The following is a 23,316-nucleotide window of genomic DNA, read 5'->3' as shown; positions in this document are numbered from 1 at the left end:
GGAGGCCTACATGATAGCCACTGCCGGCATCCTCACCATCCTCACCACCTGCTCTATGCTGGAAGAGTCCTGCATGAGTGGGCCGTTGTCGATGGAGGAGCTAATGGAGGGCAGCGATCAGGAAGCAACACCGCCAGTGGTGGGAGTTGTCTAGTTAGACGTGACGGTGGGAGTTGTCTAGTTAGACGTGGCGGCGGTGTTGTACTGGCCAGAGACAATGGGGGCGAGCAAGAGAGGCACTGACCCATGTGAACCTCATCACAGTGGTGGTGATGGTGAGGTGGACGTCGAAGGGCGAGCGACACGGCAGAGGGCATGTATCTAGGGTTATTAATGCCTGTTTTATGAGAAGATTAGCGCTGTTAGTATCTGTTGAGGGAAGCTTTTATGAGAATCATTGGATCCACCTCTCTTCATGTGGCTATAATCAAGCTTTGTACAGCACTCTGCGATGCAAAGTTTGCACTACAAAGGATCCACGCCCTTTTTTTTTTTGGGTTACAATACCCCATGTCCTTTGGTTGAAGTCGGGAGCAATGGGTACAAAACTCGTGCACCCCTTAACTCTTGCCAATTTTGGTATTAGCCTCGGTATTTTGGAAGCCAAGTTAGTGCACAACCATGTGGAATTTTGCTTGTATTGAAACCATCCAATGGTGCAAAGTTTGCAACACAGAGGATCTGCGCCCTTTCTTTTTTGGGTTACAATACCCCATGTCCTTTGGTTGAAGTTGAGAGCAATGGATACAAAACTCGTGCACCCCTTAACTCTGGCCAATTCTGATATTAGCCTTGGTATTTTGGGAGCCAAGTCAGTGCACAACCGCGTGGAATTTTGCTTGTATTGAAACCATCCAATGGTCCCAAACTAACAATTCAGCAAAAATATCTATAAGTGGTTGGCCTTAACTTAGCAAGTTTTATATTTTCAATTCATGTACAAGATGGTCTCTCCTATCTCTGTACATTGTGCCTTAACCTCCTACTCTAACTTCAGCTTTGGTAGTTCGTGCCTCCACTCTCCTTGCACTCCGATTATGGCTCATGCCTCCCCTCTCCTCCTACTCCAACTTTAGCTTGTGCTTCCCCTTTCCTTCTACTCTGGCTCTTTCTCGTGCCTCCCCTCTCCTCCCATTCTAACTCTAGCTTATGCCTACCCTTAGACCCCACTCCTTCTAGTCTAACTCTAGTTGTTTCAGTTCCTTTCGTCCACCACATGAGGTTGCTGTTTGCATCTCCAAGAAGCCGTATGTCCATTTAGCTCATCTAGCCTATCTAATAAGTTACTCATTTAGCATGATTAGGATTTAACATGGATAGTAACTCACGTTACCTGTCCCCTTAAGCTACCTATTTAATAGAAGTCTAATAGCCCATAACTTGATAAATCAAACCTATGGTGACAAAGATCGAGAATCAACTGGCTAAAATATGGAGATAAAAATATCAAGTATTTTCATGCTTATGCCTCTAATAGGAGAAGGAAAAACTTTATCTCAAGCATTGAACGCCAAGAGAAGATCACGATAGATCCTAAAGAGATCACAGACACCTTTACCTCAGTGTATTTTCAACTTTTTGGGGAGATGAATGAGAGCTCCCTAATGTTGGACTGGTCAGTAATATTCTTTGAAAATTTATGCAATACAGCAACACTTGAGCAGCCTTTCACTGAAGAGGAGATTAGCTAAGGAAGCAGTCTTCAATCTTCCTAAAGGTAAGGCACCAGGTCCAGATGGTTTTCCAGCAGAATTCTTCTAGTGATTCTAGGATCTACTTAAGCCTGATCTCCTTAGACTTTTTGATGTCTTTTTAAATCATGATGCAAACATCTCAAGGCTAAATTTCACTTTTGTTTCATTGATTCCTAAAAAGCAAAATTGTAGAAGGATTAGAGATTATCGACTAATTAGTCTGATGAATGGGGTGTTAAAGATCATCACAAAGATATTAAGTATCAGACTGTCTAAAGTTCTCAGCTCTTTGATCACAAACACCCAATCTGCTTTCATTAAAAACAAACATATAAATGATTCCTATCTGAATGTAGTGGAGATTATAACTACTAGCACCAAATCAAAATCTAGAGGTTTAGCTTTTAAATTGGATTTTGAAAATGCATTCGACAATGTCAACTAAAAATTCATTCTCGTCATCTTAAAGGCAAGAGGATTCAGTGAACGTTGGTGCAAATGGATAGAATGCATTCTATCTTCTAATAAGATGGTGCTACTCATAAACGGCACCCCTACTAGATGGATTAATACAAAACGTGGGTTAAAACAAGGTGACCTCATATCACCACTCCTTTTCATTCTCATTACAGACTCTTTACATCGAATTCTTCTGCAGGCTGCCAAAAACAAGCTCCTCCATGGAATCGCCTACTCAAAAATCACATTAGAGGTCTTATGCTTGCAATACGCTGATGATACAATGATTCTCAGTGATGACAATTTGAGTCACATTTAGCATCTAAAGTTTATCCTCTACTCCTTCGAGTTGCTTTCAGGGCTGAAGATTAATTTTAATAAAAATGCACTATATGGTATCAACTTATCAGAAGAAAGGAGCAAGTAGTTGGTGGCTGTTTTAGGTTGTCCCCTCTCCTCTCTATCGACTATATACCTAGGATTTTTACTAAATAATAGAAAAGGGAGAGCGGTTGACTGAAATTTTTTAGTAAAGAAAGTAGATAAAAAAACTATCAACTTGAAAAGACAAGTTTCTATCTATTGAAGGATGCCTTACTTTGATCAATGCAGTCCTAAGCTCTCTTTCCATTTTTTGGATGTCGACCTTCCTTCTCCCTTCTAATGTGGTAGATCATATTGACAAATGAAGGAGAGACTTCCTCTGGAGAGGAGAAAAATAGTATGCAAGTAGACACCATCTAGCTAGATGGGAACAAGTATGCAGGCCAAAGAAGTTTGGAGGATTGGAGATTCTGAATCTCTGATTATTCAACAAGTGTATACTACTTAAAAGATGGTGGAGACACCACAAAGAACATAATAGAGAATGGAGAAAACTAATATCAGACATCCACTACAAAAATGAGGCAGTATCTCTAAGGGAAGCTCATGGCATTCAATTGGCATCAGCTGCTTAGAAAAGTGTCCACAAAGTTCGTCAATTATTTAAAGTAGGGATTGAATTTTAGATTGGGGATGAAAAAGAAATAGCTTTCTAAACTGATCATTGATACAAAGGTCAACTACTAATAGACATTTTCTCAATGCTCTACCTTCATAAAACTCTTCCACTAGCCACTCAGTACCCAAGCAACGAATGAATTTCTACAATTTTGACGCCTCATTAACTCAACTGTCATCAAAGAGGGTGCAGACATAGTAATCTGGAGATGGAGCTAAAGCAAAATTTTCAAAGTCAGCGAATGCTACTCCTTCCTTAGCCATGCATGGTGATATCCTTTCAAGCTTTGCCCAGGTAATTTGGGGCTTGTCTCTTCCAACAAGAGCTAAAGTATTCAATTGGTTGGTCTTCAATAATAAGGTCCTTATAGCAGTCAATCTCAAGAAATGAAACTTTTCAGCTCCACCTCAATGTGTGCTATGTTATATGGAAGAAGAATCTACAGATTATCTTTTTCTCACTTGCAAATACTCCATGCAAATTTTGAAACACCTTCTAAAGCTGCACTTAACAACATTGTCCCTCTTTCCACCCACCATTCGTAAATTCTAGGGAGAATGGAGAGGAAGACTACCGCAACAGGCACTTAAACTCAGATGGGAGTGTATTGTTGTCACTTGCATTTAGAGCATTTGGAAGGAAAGGAACAATAGGATCTTCAGATTCATAGCAAACTCCCCTCTCAAAACAATGAAAATTAGCCGGTCAGCTCTGAAAGATTGGCTAGCTTATGCCAATGTCAGCAGCAACACCCAAATTCCTCACATGCTTAAGAATCTATAATAAAGATTATTATTCTGCTGCTGTTAAACCTTGATACAATTATTGGCGCTGTGGGGTTCGACAACATAGGGTCAAGGAGAGTGAAGGAAATGCGAGAGTAGATGATGTGAAGCGTAAAGATGAAGCCATGATAGAACACCAAATAATGAAAAATAATAAACAACTGATGGGGCAGAGCAATGTCAGCGTGGGGTTGTATCTGACTCACGGAGGAATTACAGGTTTATAGAACTAATGGGCCTTACAAGTGTAAAGATTTGCAGATTTCTCAGATGCTTTAGGAGTGGATAGGACTACTTCTTAGTTCAATTCTCTGGTTGGTTTTCACCATTGGTAGATGATCGTTATATAATTTGAATAATTAACTTTCGATAACACTGCGGTGGTTGCTGATTGATGGTGAGCGGTGGGATGAAGCTAGAGCAAGCTATGATGAGGCGAAGGACAAAAACGAATGACCAAGGGCAACTGATCACCGAACACTAAGATATCTATAGAATGGAAGATCACTTAGGATGCTGAAATGGAAACAAAGCAAATCAGCTCATGGGACTGTATATGGCTCAGAGAGGATCTACAAGTTTCTAGAGTTAACAAGTTTTATAAGTATGAAGATAAGTTTCTCGGGTAATATAAACAGAATATCAATTCTTCTGTATTTCTCAATTGCTTAATTCTACTCAGCATATTTTTCTTGACTCATCCTTTGTAAATATTCCAATTTATCGGTAAAATATAGGTGACAGTCCCCACCTCTTTTTCCATCGAAAAGAAAACTTGATAAACCGAACCAATTTTTTCATATGATTGGTCTGGTTTCAATATATATATATATATATATATATATATATGCGTCTGCACGCGTGCGGTACTCAATCCGATTCAATTCAAATAGAAGTGATATACCTGAAGAAAATGGCCCAAAATGATGGGATTTAATACCTTCAAATTAGACCTTAACAGGAAATGGCTAGTCCAATTCATGTCAGATTCTGGTCAAGATAGATCTAGATACGACCTGACTCGCCTGCAACCCTGCAGCCCTGACATCATTTGAGGGCCAGCTAGGTTTAAATCATGTCTTAGGATACATGGTCCTTCTAAAGTATATGACCTGACTTAGCTAATCATATGTGCTTAGCTTGCGTGTTGCATGAACATAGACAACCTTCCCACAGAGAATTCAGCAAGAATCCACTTTCTCCGTTTTGCCATCGCAAAGGAGCTGACTGGCTCCGAATGATTTGTAATCACATTGGTGGAGAGCGCCCCTCCTGTGGTGCAATTCCTTGACTATGTGAAAAATCACGGAGAACCACGAGGCCAGGCCTCCTCAGACCATCCAACGTCAAACGTTAAAAATTCTGCAGACACTGTCGATGGCCATTTTATCGCGGACCTTTTTTTTTTTTGGTAAATATAATATATATCTTTCATGGTACCTTTTCTAAATCCACCACAATAGGGAAAATTGGCAAGATCAGCTCACCACCTTTTTTTTTTTTTTTTTTTGGTTTGAAGCTCACCACCTTTGCATCTTCTCACTAGAAGGTGATACTCGGCACAGGTAGTCCCCTACTGCATGTTTGCATTCCCAGCCCAAACTTCCTTGGGACATGAGCACAAAAAATATTTAGACCTACACATAGAGTGGATTTTGCAAGTGTAAACCCCAACCTTTTGCCACGTTTTGGAGTACCTTTCCAAATCCAAATTAGTTCAAAATAAGACCAGGATAGCATCCTTGCAACTTTAGACGTGATATGTAGCTAGGCAGACCGTCCACTACATTATTTAATCCCAGCCCAAACTTCCTTGGGACATTAACACATAAAATATTTTGGACTCATGGTAGCGTGGATTCTGCGAGTCTGGACCCCAACCTTGTCCCGGAACAAATTCAGTTGGGTCACCGTCACCAGGAACGTTTTGCACGAGAAATGGGCCGTCAGTGAGGTGGATGGTATCCTTCAAGGAAAAGTGGTTACGATAATAATAATATTTGAGGTCAAAAGGGCAGCACACGTAAAATAAGTGGCATCGTTAGTGGGTCGCATGTTGTGCACCAAGTATATAGTGAGCCCACAACGATTCTCTTTAGCTGTCGTTCTCCATATCTAGACGTCCAAAGAGAGAAGGATGGCAAGGAGATGGATTGATGGGGCGGTGGAACGGCCGGTAGCTAGGGGTTTATCTTGGGTGGAAAATAAGACTTCCCAACAAGAGATCATTCGTGGGGTCTGCTTGTCCCCAGCCCGCATGCGTATTTATCAAGAGTGGGCACTGAGTGCAAGGGCTTTCTTTAGTGGAAGATGGCCAAGGGACCTCGAAGGCTGGTGCTGGGGTTCCTGCTACTGCCTCTGCTCTGTGCCGCCATCCTGCGTCCCAATATCGCGCCTCTTCGTCTCTGTAATCCTCGCTAATTTTTTATATCAAATTCTTTCTTTCTAGTGCTAGCTGTGATTTTGGTACTATAGGCGCAACTTGTCATTTGTTTGCATGATGGATTCGGAACAGGCTGCGTTAATAAATATCTCTTTTAAATGTTTTGTTGAATGAGAAGCTGATCGAGCTAATATGAGTGTCTATTTCTGATTTACCTTTTTTTCTCTCTCTGTTTTGGTTATGAAGGGAAGTTGCAGTTATCCCATTGGTCCAACAATCTCATATTGATCGGAAGAAGCGGCAGCGCAAATACTGAGGATGTGGAGTTCACACGGTTTCTTCTGCGGAGACTAGTACGAGGTTTTCCTTCAAACTACTCTCTCTTCCTATGATCAAATATGATACATCAATAAATGTCGATTGATTTCTTTAACACTATATAGGATTAGTTTCTCGAGGGGGAAAAAATATCAGCCTTGTATAGGACGACGCCATGATCCTTCCACAGGAATGCCGTTTATAGATCGTAGGAAAAAGGTGAGTAAGATCTCACCCGCCTACCTTGGTCAAGAGAACTGATGAACCAATTTCCATAAGAAAGCAATCTTTTAGGAAGCAAGGGAGCAACTTTGTCAGCTTTTTCTAAATTCTGAAAAACTTCATTAATTTGTTCGTCGATGTCACATATATACTCACTTGACACTGCTAATATTAGCTAGCCAACACCGTGTATTTGTGGGTCAGAATTCATATATTCCCTCTCCACAAGTATTCTGTGCGAATTGGCTACATTCCCACTACGATCAAGACTGATCCTTGACTCCAACAAAAGTGTTGGCATTGATGGCTTCCGAACAATATATAGCTCCCCATGCTAAATAAACTTGGTTTAGCAAACACTTTTATAACTTGGGAAGGTCGCGTGCTGCAAAGTGGGGCAATTATTTGAGGAGGAAATCATTTGCAGTTGAAAACTTGGCCAAGCAAGCGAGATCGCTAAGTCATAGCAGTGCTTCCAAAAAGTAATCCATGCCTTAATAATTCCTCCAAACAGAAAAATACCTTTTGGCAAATACTTTGTGCCGTTCCTTTTAGCCTATGGCTTTCTCCTCATATCCACACAGCTGGACTCCATATGCAGTATAGAATAAATTCTACCATCACAACGTCTTGCTCAACAAGTCGGTCCATAATTAAAGCGTAACCATCAAACATCAACCTGTTCACGTAGTCACATATATATACCCATCCAATGCCAGCCAAAACGACAAACGGAACCAGATAATTTTGAAGCGGAAAGTCCTTGAGCTAGATGGCAAGATGATCTTGATCCAAATGAAAACAGGTTATCGTGGAAATTACTGTACATGTGAGCTTGGAATAATTGGTTATTAGATAGGGCCCGGGTAGCAGCATCAGATGCTACTTTTTTGGTGTTTGATACTGCCAACTTAGCATATACGTGTTAGCGGTGATTACCGACACATCCATCAAAACGTATCCCTAATTATCATGGCCTTGTTAATATTACTGCAATTTATGTAGATAGATAGCAACATTGCATCATTTAAACCTCAATTAGAATGACTTTTGGTACATAAAGTACGAGCTACAAGTTGGAGTGGCGGCTTAGAATCCGTTCATAAAAGAACATGTGGCGGCTTGTGGTATTTGCGACCACGCCCAACGCTATGGATTGGATTCGACCCACGCGGCAGGCCTAAAGAGAAATTATGTAATCCTGGCCGTTCAACGTGGGAATTTGTGGCGGATGCTTGGTTATAATTGGCATCGTATCGTTTATCGCCAATAAATTCTCAGCCGGACCACCTTGCTAGCGGTGGGTCTCGTGATGTTTGCTCGTTAGCCAACATTCTATACAATCATCAGTCTATGGTGGTCAGCGGTATACGACCTCTTGGACAAGTCTCATGTGTGAGAGCCTGCATGGAAGCTCCTAGGCACGTGTTACCTACTAAAGCTTAGGAAAGACGTTTGCCCGAGCACCTCATTTCGTCGCAAGGTGGATGTATTGCCTTTCCCACCATAGGTGCCTGTGGGTGAATTATGGTTGCCTGCATTTGACTAGAACAAATCCTCTTAATTGGTAATTTATCTCGAGAGAAATGTGTTCCCTATCCTTTTGAATGATTGCGGACAAGATGCTTAGCTCACTTTCTATCCTATAACTTGGAGATTTATATAGTGACAGACTTCACTCTTAAATATTAATGTGTCATTACTATCACATATGACACAATGCTTTTAGCTTCAAAGAATTCTAAATAATTTTCATAATTCCTTCATGTTCACAAATTCCTTTCTTCATGATTTTAGTCGTATTATTTTACACAAAATTCTCAACGAAAGTAAAAAAAATTATATAGAAAACCATGTAGCTCGCAAAAAAAATGCCCGGTTTCTATTTTCTGTGCTAAGATGTTAGACTGCTAGCGAGATGAGCAATAAAAGAGCCATGTCCGGTGTGTTGATATCTATGTTGACATGTCAAACCAATTATATAAAATTTTGTATATCTACATATGATGTATTCACCCTTTTTTTGGGTTTAAAAAGGAAAAAAAATACAGTTTCACTTCACCCTTTCATTTATATGGCAAGACAACTAAAATAGAGTAATTGATGCAGGAAAAGCCCGAAGGGAGCTGAGCCAGGATGGCATATCCTGCATATCGGATCCCGAGTCCGACCTATGCGTCACTACAGACGCCGTCAGGATATCCACCGCCACCTCCTCCTCTCCAGCCACCGTCTACCTCACCGCCGGCCAGCAACTTCCCCCCGGCTTCAACTCTTTCGTCCTCCGTCCCTACCCCCGGAAGACCGACTCCTTCGCTATGCAGCGCACGGCCCCCGTCCACCTCGTCGCCGCCCACTCCAATTCCCCGCCCTGCGACCTCACCCACCCATTCCCTGCGATCCTCTTCTCCATCGGCGGCTTCGCCGGTAACTTCTTCCACGACGTCAACGACGTCCTCATCCCCCTCTTCCTCACCGCCGGCCACCTCCGTTCCCGGGCCCAACTCCTCGTCGCCGACTTCGAACCTTGGTGGACCCAGAAGTACCGCCGCGTCCTCTTCCACCTCTCCTCCGCTGCCGACCTCGCCGTCGCCTCCTCTCCCTCGACCCCCGTCGAGCCGAAAGTCCACTGCTTCCCGGCGGCCGTGGTGGGCCTCAAGTACCACGGCAACCTCCTCTGCAACTCCTCCGACGCCCCCGGCGGCGTCTCCACCCTCGACTTCCGGCGCTTCCTCCACAGCGCCCTCGGCCTAAAGGAAGATCGTGCGGCGGGGGTGGAGAGGCCGGTGCTGGTGCTCATCTCGCGGCGGACGTCGCGGGCGCTGCTGAACGAAGACGGGGTGGTGGCGCTGGCGAGGGAGGTGGGGTTCGAGGTTGAGGTGGCGGCGCCGACGAGGATGACGAGCGTGGGAGATTTCGCCGGGGTGGTGAACGGGTGCGGGGTGCTGATGGGGGTGCACGGGGCGGGCCTGACCAACATGGTGTTCCTGCCGGCAGGAGCGGTGGTGGTGCAGGTGGTGCCGTGGGGGCTGGACTGGGCGGCGGCGGCGTACTACGCGCGTCCGGCCAGGAGGATGGGGCTGCGCTACATTGAGTACCACACGGCGGTGGAGGAGAGTACGTTGTATGATAAATATCCCAAGGATCATCTGGTTCTCGTCGATCCATGGTCGATAAACCGGCAAGGGTACAATGTAAGCCGACCGATATATACTGATGGCCAGAACTTGACGCTGGACCTGGCGAGGTTCAGGGAGACGCTATTGCAAGCGTTGGAGATGCTCCCCCGGCCCACCCGTCTTTGCTGAAGCTGGATGATTACGATGAATTAAGTATGCGGAGAGTCAAAGCATTTTGTTTTGTTTTGTTTTTTAGTTTTTTCTTTTTCTTTTTTGGGTAAGACAAAGCTATTTGTTTGTTACCAAATGCCAACCACATTTTTTTCTTGGAATTATGAAACGGTATGGATAGCTAGAGGATGACAAATCATAGCCTCCGTTCTCGGATCGAAAATTCTGATGATTTCTCCGCTATCCAATAATTAGGTATCCACTCGCCAGAAGTAATGGTATGACCATGATCGCAGTTTTTAATAACTGAGTGAACGTATAACCACCAAATCTCTTTCGGTACGTAATAGTCGTCCTTGCAAGTGGGTCAAATTAACCAATCATTAATGTAGTAGTGGTGGATTTTTTGATTGGTGTGAACGGCATGTTGAGGTACGTCGTGTATCCTGTTGTCCATTATTGATTAATTAGTGGGGATCTCCACTTTGGACGATGGGTGATTTAGGCGTACATAATTATTTCAGGGAACAAGATGTAGAATCCACGAATTATATAGAAAAATATATATATTATTGTTCACTGAGAACTAGAAGTTGGCAATGTAGAACACATGGTGGAATGTGAGAAAAGGGAATACTTCACATGAATGCTTTCAATTGCACCTAATATCAGAAGAATAAAAAGAAAGACGTGATTCCACAATTGTCCAGAGCAAAAACAATAGGAGGTGTCAAAATCTGTGATTTTTTTAATGTGATGAGAGCATGGCAAAGAAGTGGATGTAGGTAGATGACGAGTAACTGTAGTGCTTCAATTATAAATCAAGAAAGATAGGTGTAGACCTAAAAATAAGAAGAAAAGAAAAACATAATAATAGCAGGCCAACATGTTTCATTTGACTTTCAATTGTTGCTTCAATTTTAGAGAAAATTCAATTGTCTCACAATTCATTGCAGTTTGGGTTGATGCTACAAACCAGAAATTTTTTCTGCTTCACGCCCTCCTCCACTACCTCCAATAAACTATGGAATACTTTATGATTTGTACTTTATCTTATTGCATCGTGAAAGTAGATAGACAAGGCTGGTATGCAAGCGCCATCTAACAAATCTTGTTGCTTGCTTCACCATTTTTTTATGAGAAATAGAGTCATAGTCTTCCTTTCTGTCATTTTGTTTTTATTAAACATAAATTCCCGGAAAAACGCCAGTTTTGAATGGCCTCAACGATCTGTGGCCAGTAATTAAGCTGCCTCTTTTGTCAGATTTTCTTTGTCAATCCTCCAACAAGGAACAGATGGCCATTGGAATCCGGATAGACACGCCGGACGGGGAGGGAGAGGCATGAACCTCTCCATGGGCCACTTCAATGCCTGGGCCATACCTTCAAACAGTATGGCATGGAAACCATGAGGCCCAATACTTGCAAACGTTATGGGCTATTTATAGGCCACTGGGCCTTCAACCCCAGCACCTATTTGCCTACAATGATATGATAATGCACTGGTGTGTTAAGCTGGTGATGATCTTCGTTCCTATTTGCGTTCTTCAATCCATGTCCAATCAAAATACGATATATGCTGCTTTGAGCTTGGTTTACGATCTTTGCACGGACACGAAGTTGGCTGGCTGTGATTGGGCAAGACGTGGATTTGAGACCTTGGGCCATATGTACTTCAATTAAGTTTGATTACAAATTGGAGCTTGCTCGATTGGTTATACTTGCTTAATTGGCAATCAAAGATTCTAGGTTTGAATCTTGGATAATGTATTTTCAATAATCTAGGTCTTGGTATTTATAGAGCTTGTGGGCCTCTACTTTTCTCCCTTTAAATATCTAAATTCAATTAATCCATTCTTCAGTTTCAATTTAAAGATTTAAAAGAATTATTTAAAGCGCCTGAGATAACTCATATTTCGGCAAGGCCGCGTTTGAGTTGGCCCAATTTTGTGGTGACATTGGAAAGTTATTAGGTTAGCATAAAAGCTCAATTCATGCAAATATGTTGCACTTTTGCCTTGTTGAATTGTTGGTCACTTATGATCATTATATCCATGTTGATATGGATATATGCACAACTTCATCATATATATGTTGATATGAATATATACGCAACTTACGCTCTATAAAGCAGAAGTCCAGAACAGAATTATTAGCTCGATGGGATGGTTTTGTTATATTGATAAACTATCTATGCCATGTTTATGATACTCGTGTATATTTGGTTTCTAAAGCATTGTCTTCTTGTGTTTTTCAAAAAATTTGTTTGCACGAAATTAAATTTTATGATCATCTATTTCAGAATACCATGGATAACTGAATAGCCTCTAAACATATTGTTAGGATTTGACGTCTCGAGATTCAGCCCACATTGAGCCCACAGCAAGGTTCGCGGCGAAAAACGGAGTCCAACGAGACCAAGATCACCTGAATCGGAGCTCGGATGGAGGAGATACGAGCTTTTGAAGTCAGCACGAGAATCGAGGCGGCGGAGGACCGCCGGCGGCGGGCGGCAGCAACGCGGCCGCAGGCGGCGGCGCGAGGGGCGCGCGTCCCAGGCCCGCGTGGGACGCGCGACCCAGGCCCACGCGGGACGCGCGACCCAGGCCTAGGCCCGCGCGGGACGCGCGACCCAGCGGCCTGCTGGCCCCTTGCCCCGGTCCACCGTGGACCAGGTGGTCCACGGCGCGGTCTATGGACCGCGTGGGCGTTTCCCACGCATTTCTCGCAGTCCACGGCCCTATTTCGTGGACCGAAGCGCGATCTAAGGGCCGAGGACGCTCCCGGTCTTGATCCGACGGTCAGGAGGATTTCTTGACTTTGTTTAGGACTCCTAATCCCTCTCTAATCAAGTTTAAAGAGTGTTTAAGCTTTAAAAAGGTCCTGTGAGGTAACAGAGAGGTGTGGTTTTGTGTTTCTCGCCGTACGAACCAGAGAAGAGAGAGAGAGGCGAGGGCGCTGTGAGAGAAGGAGCAGGAGGCTCCTGGACAGCGGTCGCCAGGCTCTTCAGGGGTTCAGGGGGGTCTCCAAGAGAGAGAGAGCTTTTGTGAGGGAAACTTTATGTGAGAGAGAATTGGATGTACAAGGGTTGAGGGTGAGGTCTCCTCTTGTAAAATTTCTTTTTCATAGTGAAGTTTGCATGCCCCGTGGAGGCGAGCCCTTTTGTGGCTGATCCACGTATTTTGATTGTTTTTCCTTTTATTTTGTTTCTTCTTTCTTCCTGCTGCATCGCGTGGTACTGAAAGGATCTTGGGAGGTGGTGTCCTGGCCAGACATCCACCCAACACATATTACATGTGTTTTTTCCTGGGCTATAATCTAGGTAAAGGAAGGATTTGAACCTACATCCTTGTTACCAACCTCCAAACAAGGCACCCTCAAAATATGTTACATGTGTTGAGTCTTATTATATGTTCGATAGATAATTCAGTCACTTTGTGTTCGAAATTTTAGTCTATTAACTAAGTGAAGTAATTTTATGTTAATTCTTACTTATTTTTTATTCTAACCTATATCACTCAACCTATTGCCAATCCATTCTAAACTCTAAAGAAAACAAATCCATGCTCAAATTACTTCGGTACTGGCATCCCCAATTTTATTTTATCTTCTTATGAAAAGAAAGGATTACCACCACCATTAGTTAAAATCTCAATTTCCACAGATTTGGTAACTTGTCAAGCATTTCTCTTTTATTAAAAGAATATCTGCTGTAGCTCTTCTAGTTCAACTACGGAAGAAAATATGTAGTAGGTATATCGAACCAACCGGAGGCGGAGGATAGGCCAGAGGATATGTTCATTTGCATATGTGGAAAAAATCAACCAGCAATTTAAAATAATAAAATCAAAAACAAGGCTGACCATATGGATTGAAAACACAAGAAATGGCCAAAACCTAATACGAGAACTGCACAAAAATCCCAACAACTCCAAACTAAAGTAGCCATGACGTAGTCTCTATCACAAGCTAGCTAGCGAACTAAAACCCCATCCAAACTTTGATCTTTACTCTCCACACGTCAAGGCTTTGCTCCATTCCATTAAACATGAGATAAAAGACCTAATCAGTCCCTCCAAACCTAACATCACTAGCACATGAGCTGTAGGTGGAACCTAAGCCATTATATGAAACATGCATCGTAAACCAAGCACTACTTTGCAAAAGATAAAAATCTGTGTACAAGATGTGTTGAGAAAAATATTTTGAAATTCGATCTATAATAAACCTAGAAAAAGATCCAGAATGACGAACGGAGTCCAACGAACCCAAAAACAATCTAAATAGAGTACAGACGGAGGAGATACACGCGATAGAAGACCAGCACGAGAGCTGGTATGGCCCACAGACTGTCGAAGGGGGCCTACGGATGGAGCAGGCCGGCAGCGGAGCGGGCCAGGCCCGGCCGGTGGAGCAAGCGCACGGCCCAATGCAGGCGCATGGGGACCTTCTCAGTAGGCGCAGCCCAGGAGAGCTCGCGATCCAGCATGCGAGCGCACGCGCGCAGTCATACGCAAGCACGGCCCAGACCACATGGTGTACCATGGTCCACCATGGACCGTAGTCCATGCGAGGAGCATGGATCGGCAGATAGTTTTTCAGTGGTTTCTCGTGGTCCACGATGGACCGATGAGGTTTCTCGTAGTCTATGGACTTCTCCGTGGATCGATGCATGATTTGATGGCCTGCGGGTGTGCGGGCATGATCAGAGTGATCAGGGACTTAATTTGACGGCTTGGGAAGTTTCTTGAGTTTTAATTGGAGTCCAGTCTCCGATCTGGACTCGATTTGAAGCTTTGAAAAAGACCTATGGTGGAGAAAGGCTATGGTATCCGTGGTAGCAGCAGTTGGTGGAGAACCCTGTGGTTCGGTAAGAGTAGAGAGTTGTGAGATGCAAAGGGCCTCTTGGGTTCTAATGAGAGCTTTGTAAAAGGAACTTTTAGTTGAGAGAGATTATGTATAAGAGTTGAGAGTGTGAGGATCTCCTCTTGTATTTGTTCTTCTCATAGTGAAGCTTTACATATCCCGTGAAGATAAATCTTAGGCTGATCCATGTACTTGATTATTTTTTTCTTATCTTGTATTTCTTTCTCTTCTCTTGCAGTATCTATACGTGATCGAATGCAATACAAGTGGTATCAAAAAGATCTTGTAATAGTGATGTCTTGACCAGATATTCCTAACAAGATGAATTAGCATTAGCTCCATTGTGCTACATAGATGGAACAATTATGATGAGTTTTGTTTGAAATTTTTTTTCTTTGAATAGTAAATAAATTTTTATATTTATACATGCACAGCCAATATTTACCAGCTGAATTCATTAAACAAGTTCTAATCCAATTATTTTTGCCTCTTTTCTCCCTTCCCTTTCTTTCGGTCCTTGCATGATCGTGGCTTCCGTGCAATGCGAGGCTTAAATGGTAGTTGTCACTGTAGGACTGCCACGGCGCCAGCCAAGGGATGATCTGCTGGGATATGAACAAACTTGCACGGCAAACAATGGAATAATAATAATAATAATAATAATAATAATAATAATAATAATAATAATAATAATAATAATAATAATATAGGGATAAAATTTTTGCCCTTTTTCGCTCTCCAAAATACCCTCGGCCAGCCAACCAATCAAAGCATGATTGACACGTCTTAACATGGGAGATGAAGGGCAATTGATGGGAATATCTGTCAAATGCCCCAACTGAACTCCTAGAGCAAGACCTAATTACTAAATGGACCATATGCCCATGGAGGGAGGGTGAAATGAAACCACCTAAATTATTAGATGGATTCATTTCATTCTTGATCCACGATAAATCTAATCCATCTAATAATTTCTCCTAAGCCAGGCCAACTCATTTTAAATTCACTAATGATTCTCTAGCAACATCACTCATACTTTTCTTAATTAGTTTATGTAACAGGAATATAAACAATCCTTACATGCATATTATGGATGATTGAATTTGAAATTTATTTCAAAAATGTAAAATAACTTATCCATTGCACGCAACTACGAACCCAACTTATCATAAGAAGCCTCCTCTATCTACCAAATAATGGTGCACTAACTCCCCCTGAGATTGTCCTCTAAATTAAGGATTATGGCCTCTTCTGATTTTGTGTATCGCTCCTTCATCTATGGCGAATGTGAGAAGAACACCCAATGTGGTGGGCTCACCTTACTGTACAAAGTGTTCCCTGTATGTTGTTCTAGTTTGTGCGATGCTGTTGTGGTATTTATGTTTTAGTGATTGTTGTTAAACTCTTTATACAAATACTTATATAAAAATTTTTGCAGATATATGCAGGAATTGGATTATTAACGAAAAAACAATAACCATCATGATCATCATCATCAATTAATTAACTTCTTCTAGGAGTAGTTTTTTTTTTTTTTTTTTCCTTTATTTTCAAGAGAATCCTTCGAATAGTTGTTGAAAGGTTATTTTCATCCTGCCTTTGTCAAAACTATAGTAGAATTTGTTGGGCCCCTTTCCTCTTTTGATGATAAATCTGGTCCATTAGGAAAAAGAAACTTAGGATACATTGAATTGTGGTGACCGGGTAATTTGATAGTAAAATATGTGATCTCATGGGTAAGCTTCAACATTGTATGGGGGATCATAAACCACACATCCACCCAGAACTCTATGGCAGGCCCAGGCCACATTTCAAATCAGACTAATTGAGAAGTAAATTTTTAATTTGCAAGCGATGTACTGCATGCTAGCACGTTACCCACCGTTCTTGGCCCCCCCTGACATCACTATCATTCTTGCGTCAATAACGCTTTAGTAGGGAGAGCCCATTCTTAACCCCAAGGAGCAGTAGGAGCAGATGCATGTTTGGCATATGCAATTAAAGCCTACAAACTATTTATCATTTCCTTGGATCACCATTGAATTTAGTTTGGATTTCCGAAAATCCGAGCGAGTTGAAGGGGTGCGATTTATGGAGCCTCAACCCAGGTTTTCGGCCCCCATCAATGAATCCTAGGCTCCTGTGTGTTGGTTGATGCGATAGGTCGATGAATGTGACCGACAAGGCGACAAGGGTGAAAAAAAAAAAAAAAAAAAAAAAAAAAAAAAAAAAAAGCCAACCACAAATCTAATCTGAATTGATCTTTCCAGTTCAATTCATATCAATTTTTTTTTTAATTCAATTTGATTTCGGTTTGAAAAGATTCTACATCAAAAAAACTTAATCCAAATTCTTTTTGAGTCAAATTCAAACTGACTCAAGGGAACCAAAGTTTTAAATAGAAAAAATTTAATTCAACTTTTATTTAAGTTTTTAAAAATACAATTCAAGCTGATCAAGCTACTGTATATATATGCAAATATATATATTGCAATCAATCCAATTTAACTGAGCTTGACCTGGCCCATATATATCTAAACGTATAAATTTTAATTTTTTAATCTTTTATTATTGTTATTATTATTTTATTTTATATATAAAATAGAATATCAATCACATAAATGGAGCCGTACTGAACTATATTTTTTTTGAATTGATTTCAAACATTTTTTTGTAAACTATTCAAGTTCTATTTTGATTTCTGTTGGGTATAAAATACCTCCCAGCCGAAGTTCGTGATAGAAACGACCCTCCAGGGATTATACTGACGTCCGATCTCCGACGACATCTCGTCGAACCTCTCTGACGGTCGGGTCTCCGCAAATTCTCAAGTTCTGCCGATGGATAAACCCTCACCAACGTCGATCGGATCCTTCGCGACGGACGAACTCCACCCAAGTTTCCACGGTGATCGACCACCTTAAAGACCTCGTCCGGACTCCTACGGGAGCCGGACTTCGCCCCCGACTCTGATTGCAGGTAGACTCCGTCCGGACTCCTACGGGAGCCGGACTTCGCCCCCGACTTTGACTGCAAGAAGACTCCGTCCGGACTCCTACGGGAGCCGGACTTCGTCTCCGACTTCAACCGCAGAAGACTTCATCCGGACTCCTACGGGAGCCGGACTTCGCCCCCGACTTTGATTGCAGGTAGATTTTATCCAGCCGGACTTCGTCCCCGACTTCAACCGCAGAAGACTTCATCCAGACTCCTACGGGAGCCGGACTTCGCCCCCAACTTTGATTGCAGGTAGACTTTGCCCGGACTCCTACGGGAGCCGGACTTCATCCCCGACTTCAACCGCAGAAGACTTCATCCGGACTCCTACGGGAGCCGGACTTCATCCCCGACTTTGATTGCAGGTAGACTTCGCCCGGACTCCTACGGGAGCCGGACTTCATCCCCGACTTCAACCGCAGAAGACTTCGTTTGGACTCCTATGGGAGCCGGACTTCGCCCCCGACTCTGATTGCAGGTAGACTCCGTCCGGACTCCTACGGGAGCCAGACTTCGCCCCCGACTTTGATTGCAAGAAGACTCCGCCCGGACTCCTATGGGAGCCGGACTTCGTCCCCGACTTCAACCGCAGAAGACTTCATCCGGACTCCTATGGGAGCCGGACTTCGCCCCCGACTTTGATTGCAAGAAGACTCCGTCCGGAGTCCTACGGGAGCCGGACTTCGTCCCCGACTTCAACCGCAGAAGACTTCGTCCGGACTCCTACGGGAGCCGGACTTCGCCCCCGACTCTGATTGTAGGTAGACTCCGTCCGAACTCCTACGGGAGCCGGACTTCGCCCCCGACTTTGATCGCAGGTAGACTCCATCCGGACTCCTACGGGAGCTGGACTTCATCCCCGACTTCAACCGCAAGAGGACTTCGCCCGGACTCCTACATAAGCCGAACTTCGTCCCTGACTTCGGCTGCAGGAAGACTTCGTCCGGACTCTTACGGGAGCCAGACTCCAAGCCCTTACTGCAAGCGACCCACTCCGAGTTTCCGCTGCAAATGATCTACTTCAAATTTCTATCACGAGCGGCCTTGGCCGAGATTCCTCGACAAATGATCTCCGTCCGAGCTTCTACGGAGACCTGGACCCCCTGGCAGGCCGCAGTAACGGCCACGACTCTGCTCCACTTCCTGCAACAGATTCCGCGCAGCTCCATCACTCCCTGGCAGGCCGCAGTAACGGCCACGACTCTGCTCTACTTCCTGTGATGAATTCTGTGCGGCTCCATCACTCCCTGGCAGGCCACAATAGTGGCCACGATTCTGCTCCACTTCCTGCGACGGATACCACGCGGTTCCTCCACCCTCTGGCGAGTCGCGGCAACGGACGCCGCTCCACTCCCCGCAACAGACTTCACGTGGCATGTCTCGGTAATGGCCACGATCCCACTCCACTACTCTTCGCAACAAACTCCTCCTGACCCTGGGCAGCCCACTGCCAGACGGTTACAGACATCGCTATCAGTCTGTTGCCCCCTCCGCCTATAAAAGGGGGACCCCAGATACGTTATTCTCTAAGCCCTAATTTCTATCCCAAAAACTCTGTTAAAATTTTCATTCGAGCACTCCATTCTTGTTGAGGCAGAGAACTGACTTGAGTGTCGGAGGATCTTGCCGGAGCAACCCCACCTCCGGTTTAGACTTCTTTTGCAGGTCCCGACGGCGACCGCGACTCCTCCGACTCCAGCTCCTCCGGTGCAGACGGATTTTTGTACCAACAATTTCGATTTTAAAAAACTTTCAATTCACGCATACCTCTAGAGATCATCCATAGCATCTTCTAGCTTAAAAGACTAATATATAGATGGGATAACCCATCACCATTAATTATGATCTTGGATAAGAGCAGCTTGTGCGCAAGGCCAATAGACTGTCCCAAATTTATAAACGACTATAGATGGGACAACCCGTCACCATTAATTTAGATCTTGGATAACAGCAGCTTGTGCACTAGGCTAATGGACTTTCTCAAATTTCGAACACAACGAATGCGTACGTCACCCATGATATCAATCTGCATTTATAATTATCCCAGCATTGAATCGAAGCCATGGCATCCATCGGGACTCAAATCCAGATCACTTGGTTGGAGGGCAAAGTCCCGTTCCATCGGGGTAATGTGAAGATTACCTTTCAAACACGTAATGTGAACTGGCCAATTGAACGCGAATACCATATCCAACCTCGGTCGGATTGTCATTATAAGAGGTCACCTCCTTTGAATTATTGCTGCATTAGCTATTGCTCTTTTCATTTCTTTGGAAATTAACTATGGCTTCTTCCGCTGTTGAGGGAGATAAGTATCGCTCTTTTATCTATGGAGAAGGTGAGAAGAACACCCATTGGATGTTTGGTGCTCCCCCCAACTATGATGTTGTGAACAAGCTCTTTGAAGAAGGTCGAACTCAGGTAACTGGAATACCTCCTCCTCTTCCACTATTCTATCCCGTTCCTCTTGCATCTGTTCGAAGTCCGGTCTCCTATAAAGTTTCTCTCTAACCTCGTGTGGTTAGGAATGGCCGGTGGGATCAATTGAAGAAAAAGTGCAGCGGCTGGTGAAGACATGGGAAATGGAGTTGCACCACAAGATACGGCCTGAAGACTACAAAACCGTCAACCCCGAAAAGTTTCTTTTCAGCGTAAATGGTAATCCCACATGCTAAGCCGCTAAAGCCATAGTTCCACATACACGCACGCGCGAAGTTGCATGGATTTATTTAACTGGCATCTGATCTACTGCAACCTAGTTGGCAGATTTCGATATCACGCCAAACCTCCCAAACCCAATTTAAATTTAAATCCGTCCTCCCGTATTGGATGAGGTCCGAATCGTGCAGCCCATAAAAATCGGCCAGATAACACCAACTATAGGATTTTTCCTGCGAGAGATAGGAGGTTATCAAGAGAGAAAGGGAGGGGGAAAAAAGGCATATTTCATTTTATTACTTATATGTAACATAGATGGGTTAATGATTTTACATTTTCTGTATCATTTGTTGTCTAAAATATGCATCATGTTGGATCCCAATAACGTCAGTGAATTTACCGGTAACAGTGTGACTGCGAAAGACATGATCCTAATGATATTGCATCACGAAAATTATTAGACCTACACAATAAGCCACAAACTCCGCTATGTTAAATTAGGCCCCTCTTGGAATTCACATGGAACCTGTTTGTTAATGGGTCCCAGCCATATGCCTTGTGAGCTGAGCAAGCTCATGTGACGCAATGCTGCAGGAAGAAAACCAATAACACTGCAAGACATCCGCCAAATGGGAGGAGGCTACAATGCCTTCTTGGAAACCAGCTTGCCTGAAGATCTCCGGATCTACAACCCAGCACAAGAGACCGCAGAGTCATCTCAGCAGGCCTTCACAACGGCATTTCCTCGTGGGTTCGCCTTGGAAGTACTCCAAGTCTACAGTGGGCCCCCGACGATCGCGTACAAGTTCCGGCACTGGGGTTACATGGAGGGCCCCTTCAAAGGGCACGCCCCAACTGGGGCGAGGGTAGAATTCTTGGGAATGGCCATTTTCCACGTACAAATCCTTCCCCCTATTCCATAGTTCTTTCATCTATATTAACATCAATCCCTTTCCAAAATCGAGTGCTCTGTAGTTCATTCATATACTCACCCCAGTTACTAATTAATTAATCCCTTCGATAGGTTGATGAAGAGATGAGGGTTGAGAAGGTGGAGTTCTTTTACGAGGCGGCGACTTTCTCGCCTCCTTCCTCAAAGGTGCACCCACGGACGGCGCGTCGGCAACTTCTTCCCGCTGCCCTTTCATGGCAAATAAATAAATTGGCATAGCGACAGAAAAAGAATAAAATAGCAAGCCCAAGCTAGATAGCTTCGACCATGCATCTCTGTTTCCTTGCTTGCTTGTACCACGGTCTGGGTGAGGTCATCCACCCAACCATAACCCGTCTTATACGTATATACTATCCTGGTCAGCTACGTGTGGTAGTGGTTGTTGTTTTTTTTTTTTTTTTTTTTTTAAGTACAAAATGGATGGCCACATCAATTTAGTGTGAGAGCAATTTAAAAAATTAAGATATACAAAAACTCACAGAATCTGTAGGCAGTCATCATCATCAAATCTTCATAGCCAATCGTCGGAATGGTTGGCGGTTGTGGTTGTCGTTGATGTTGATATTTTTACTGAAAACGTCATATGAGACTTGAGAGTGATCTAAATATCTAAATTTGTACTTAGTCAACATGCACTACTTAGAGAGACTAAATGGTAGTGGTACCAAACAAGCTCAGTGAACAGTCTAATTAATCTACGATGGAATCTGTCCATACTTAAAAAAAACTGGCTGGGCAACGAAGTATTTATTCCTTAAAAAAGATTGTTGAATGTCAACACGCAAAACTGGACCGACTCATTCTCCTTTTGCATTCCATTATCATTGCTGATGTTAGGAGTGAAGTCATGTAAAAAAAAACTACGTCAAGCTGGAGCCCTTGCCATATATAGTTCCCTCAAATGTAAAAAGAAAACTAAAATTATGTAAAACTGGTTTTGAGTTTACTCAAATCTCGACTTTTATTTTAATCAGCACGTTCGAACCTGTTTTTCCACGTTGTTTTAAACCATTGATTGCAGCTGGCGATCACTTATGTGATGATATCATGAGAATAGCAAGGTGCGAGAACAGATAAAAGGTGTGGTATTTAGCTTAGCAAAGGATAAATCCCTGGGGCCAGAAAGCTTTGCAATTTCATTCTATCAAAAGTACTGGAATGTCATTGGACCTAAGCTTCTCAAAGTTTTTAAAGACTTTGGTAATTAACCCTTCAGTTGATTTAGCCAGATTGGATTATATTTACATTGCCTTGATACCGAAGAAAGTAGAAACTACAACTGTCAGGGACAATCATCTTATTAGCCTTGAAAATGGTATGGTCTTATCAAGATCATCTTCAAGGTATTATCCATCCGACTAAAGCAAGTTATTGATCTTTTAGTATCAGATTCTCCATTGGCATTCGTTAAAGTCGACAGGATGACCATCGAGAGTTTCATAATGGCATCTGAAATCATTCAAAAGGAGCAAATTTCATAGCATTTTATGCAAAATCAATTTTGAGAAAATTTTTGATGGCATATCATATATAGGATTTTCTTTTTAACCTTCTTGAAAAAAGAGGCTTCAACCAAAAATAGATTGAATGGATTTTACCTCTCTTGTGCACAACAAGATCATCCATTATTATCAACAACTTATCTGGCAGATGGTTTTGTAACAAGAGAGTCCTAAAGCAAGGCAACCC

General features: G+C 43.1%; 1 protein-coding gene and 1 pseudogene across 1 annotated transcript; both read left to right on the top strand.

Annotated features, from left to right (window-relative positions):
- Positions 1–6,111: 6,111 nt before the first annotated feature.
- LOC105041545 (alpha-1,3-arabinosyltransferase XAT3-like) lies at positions 6,112–10,375 on the top strand. Its single transcript, XM_029263801.2, has 3 exons — positions 6,112–6,348; positions 6,571–6,684; positions 8,974–10,375. Exons 1-3 carry the CDS (start codon positions 6,252–6,254, stop codon positions 10,170–10,172), a joined length of 1,410 nt encoding a protein of 469 aa, XP_029119634.1. The 5' UTR covers positions 6,112–6,251; the 3' UTR covers positions 10,173–10,375.
- Positions 10,376–20,298: 9,923 nt separating this feature from the next.
- On the top strand, positions 20,299–22,048 carry LOC140856120 (pathogen-related protein-like; annotated as a pseudogene).
- The last annotated feature ends 1,268 nt before the right edge of the window (positions 22,049–23,316 follow it).

Source organism: Elaeis guineensis, chromosome 3 (genome assembly GCF_000442705.2).
Source record: "Elaeis guineensis isolate ETL-2024a chromosome 3, EG11, whole genome shotgun sequence".
Lineage (NCBI taxonomy): Eukaryota > Viridiplantae > Streptophyta > Magnoliopsida > Arecales > Arecaceae > Elaeis > Elaeis guineensis.
This window is presented reverse-complemented; position numbering and strand designations above follow the sequence as displayed.

Coding starts and splice junctions, on each gene's coding strand:
- LOC105041545 (XM_029263801.2), top strand. CDS start 6,252: ATGGCCAAGGGACCTCGAAGGCTGGTGCTGGGGTTCCTGCTACTGCCT. Junction 6,349..6,570: donor TATCGCGCCTCTTCGTCTCT/GTAATCCTCGCT, acceptor TTGGTTATGAAG/GGAAGTTGCAGTTATCCCAT. Junction 6,685..8,973: donor TCTGCGGAGACTAGTACGAG/GTTTTCCTTCAA, acceptor TAATTGATGCAG/GAAAAGCCCGAAGGGAGCTG.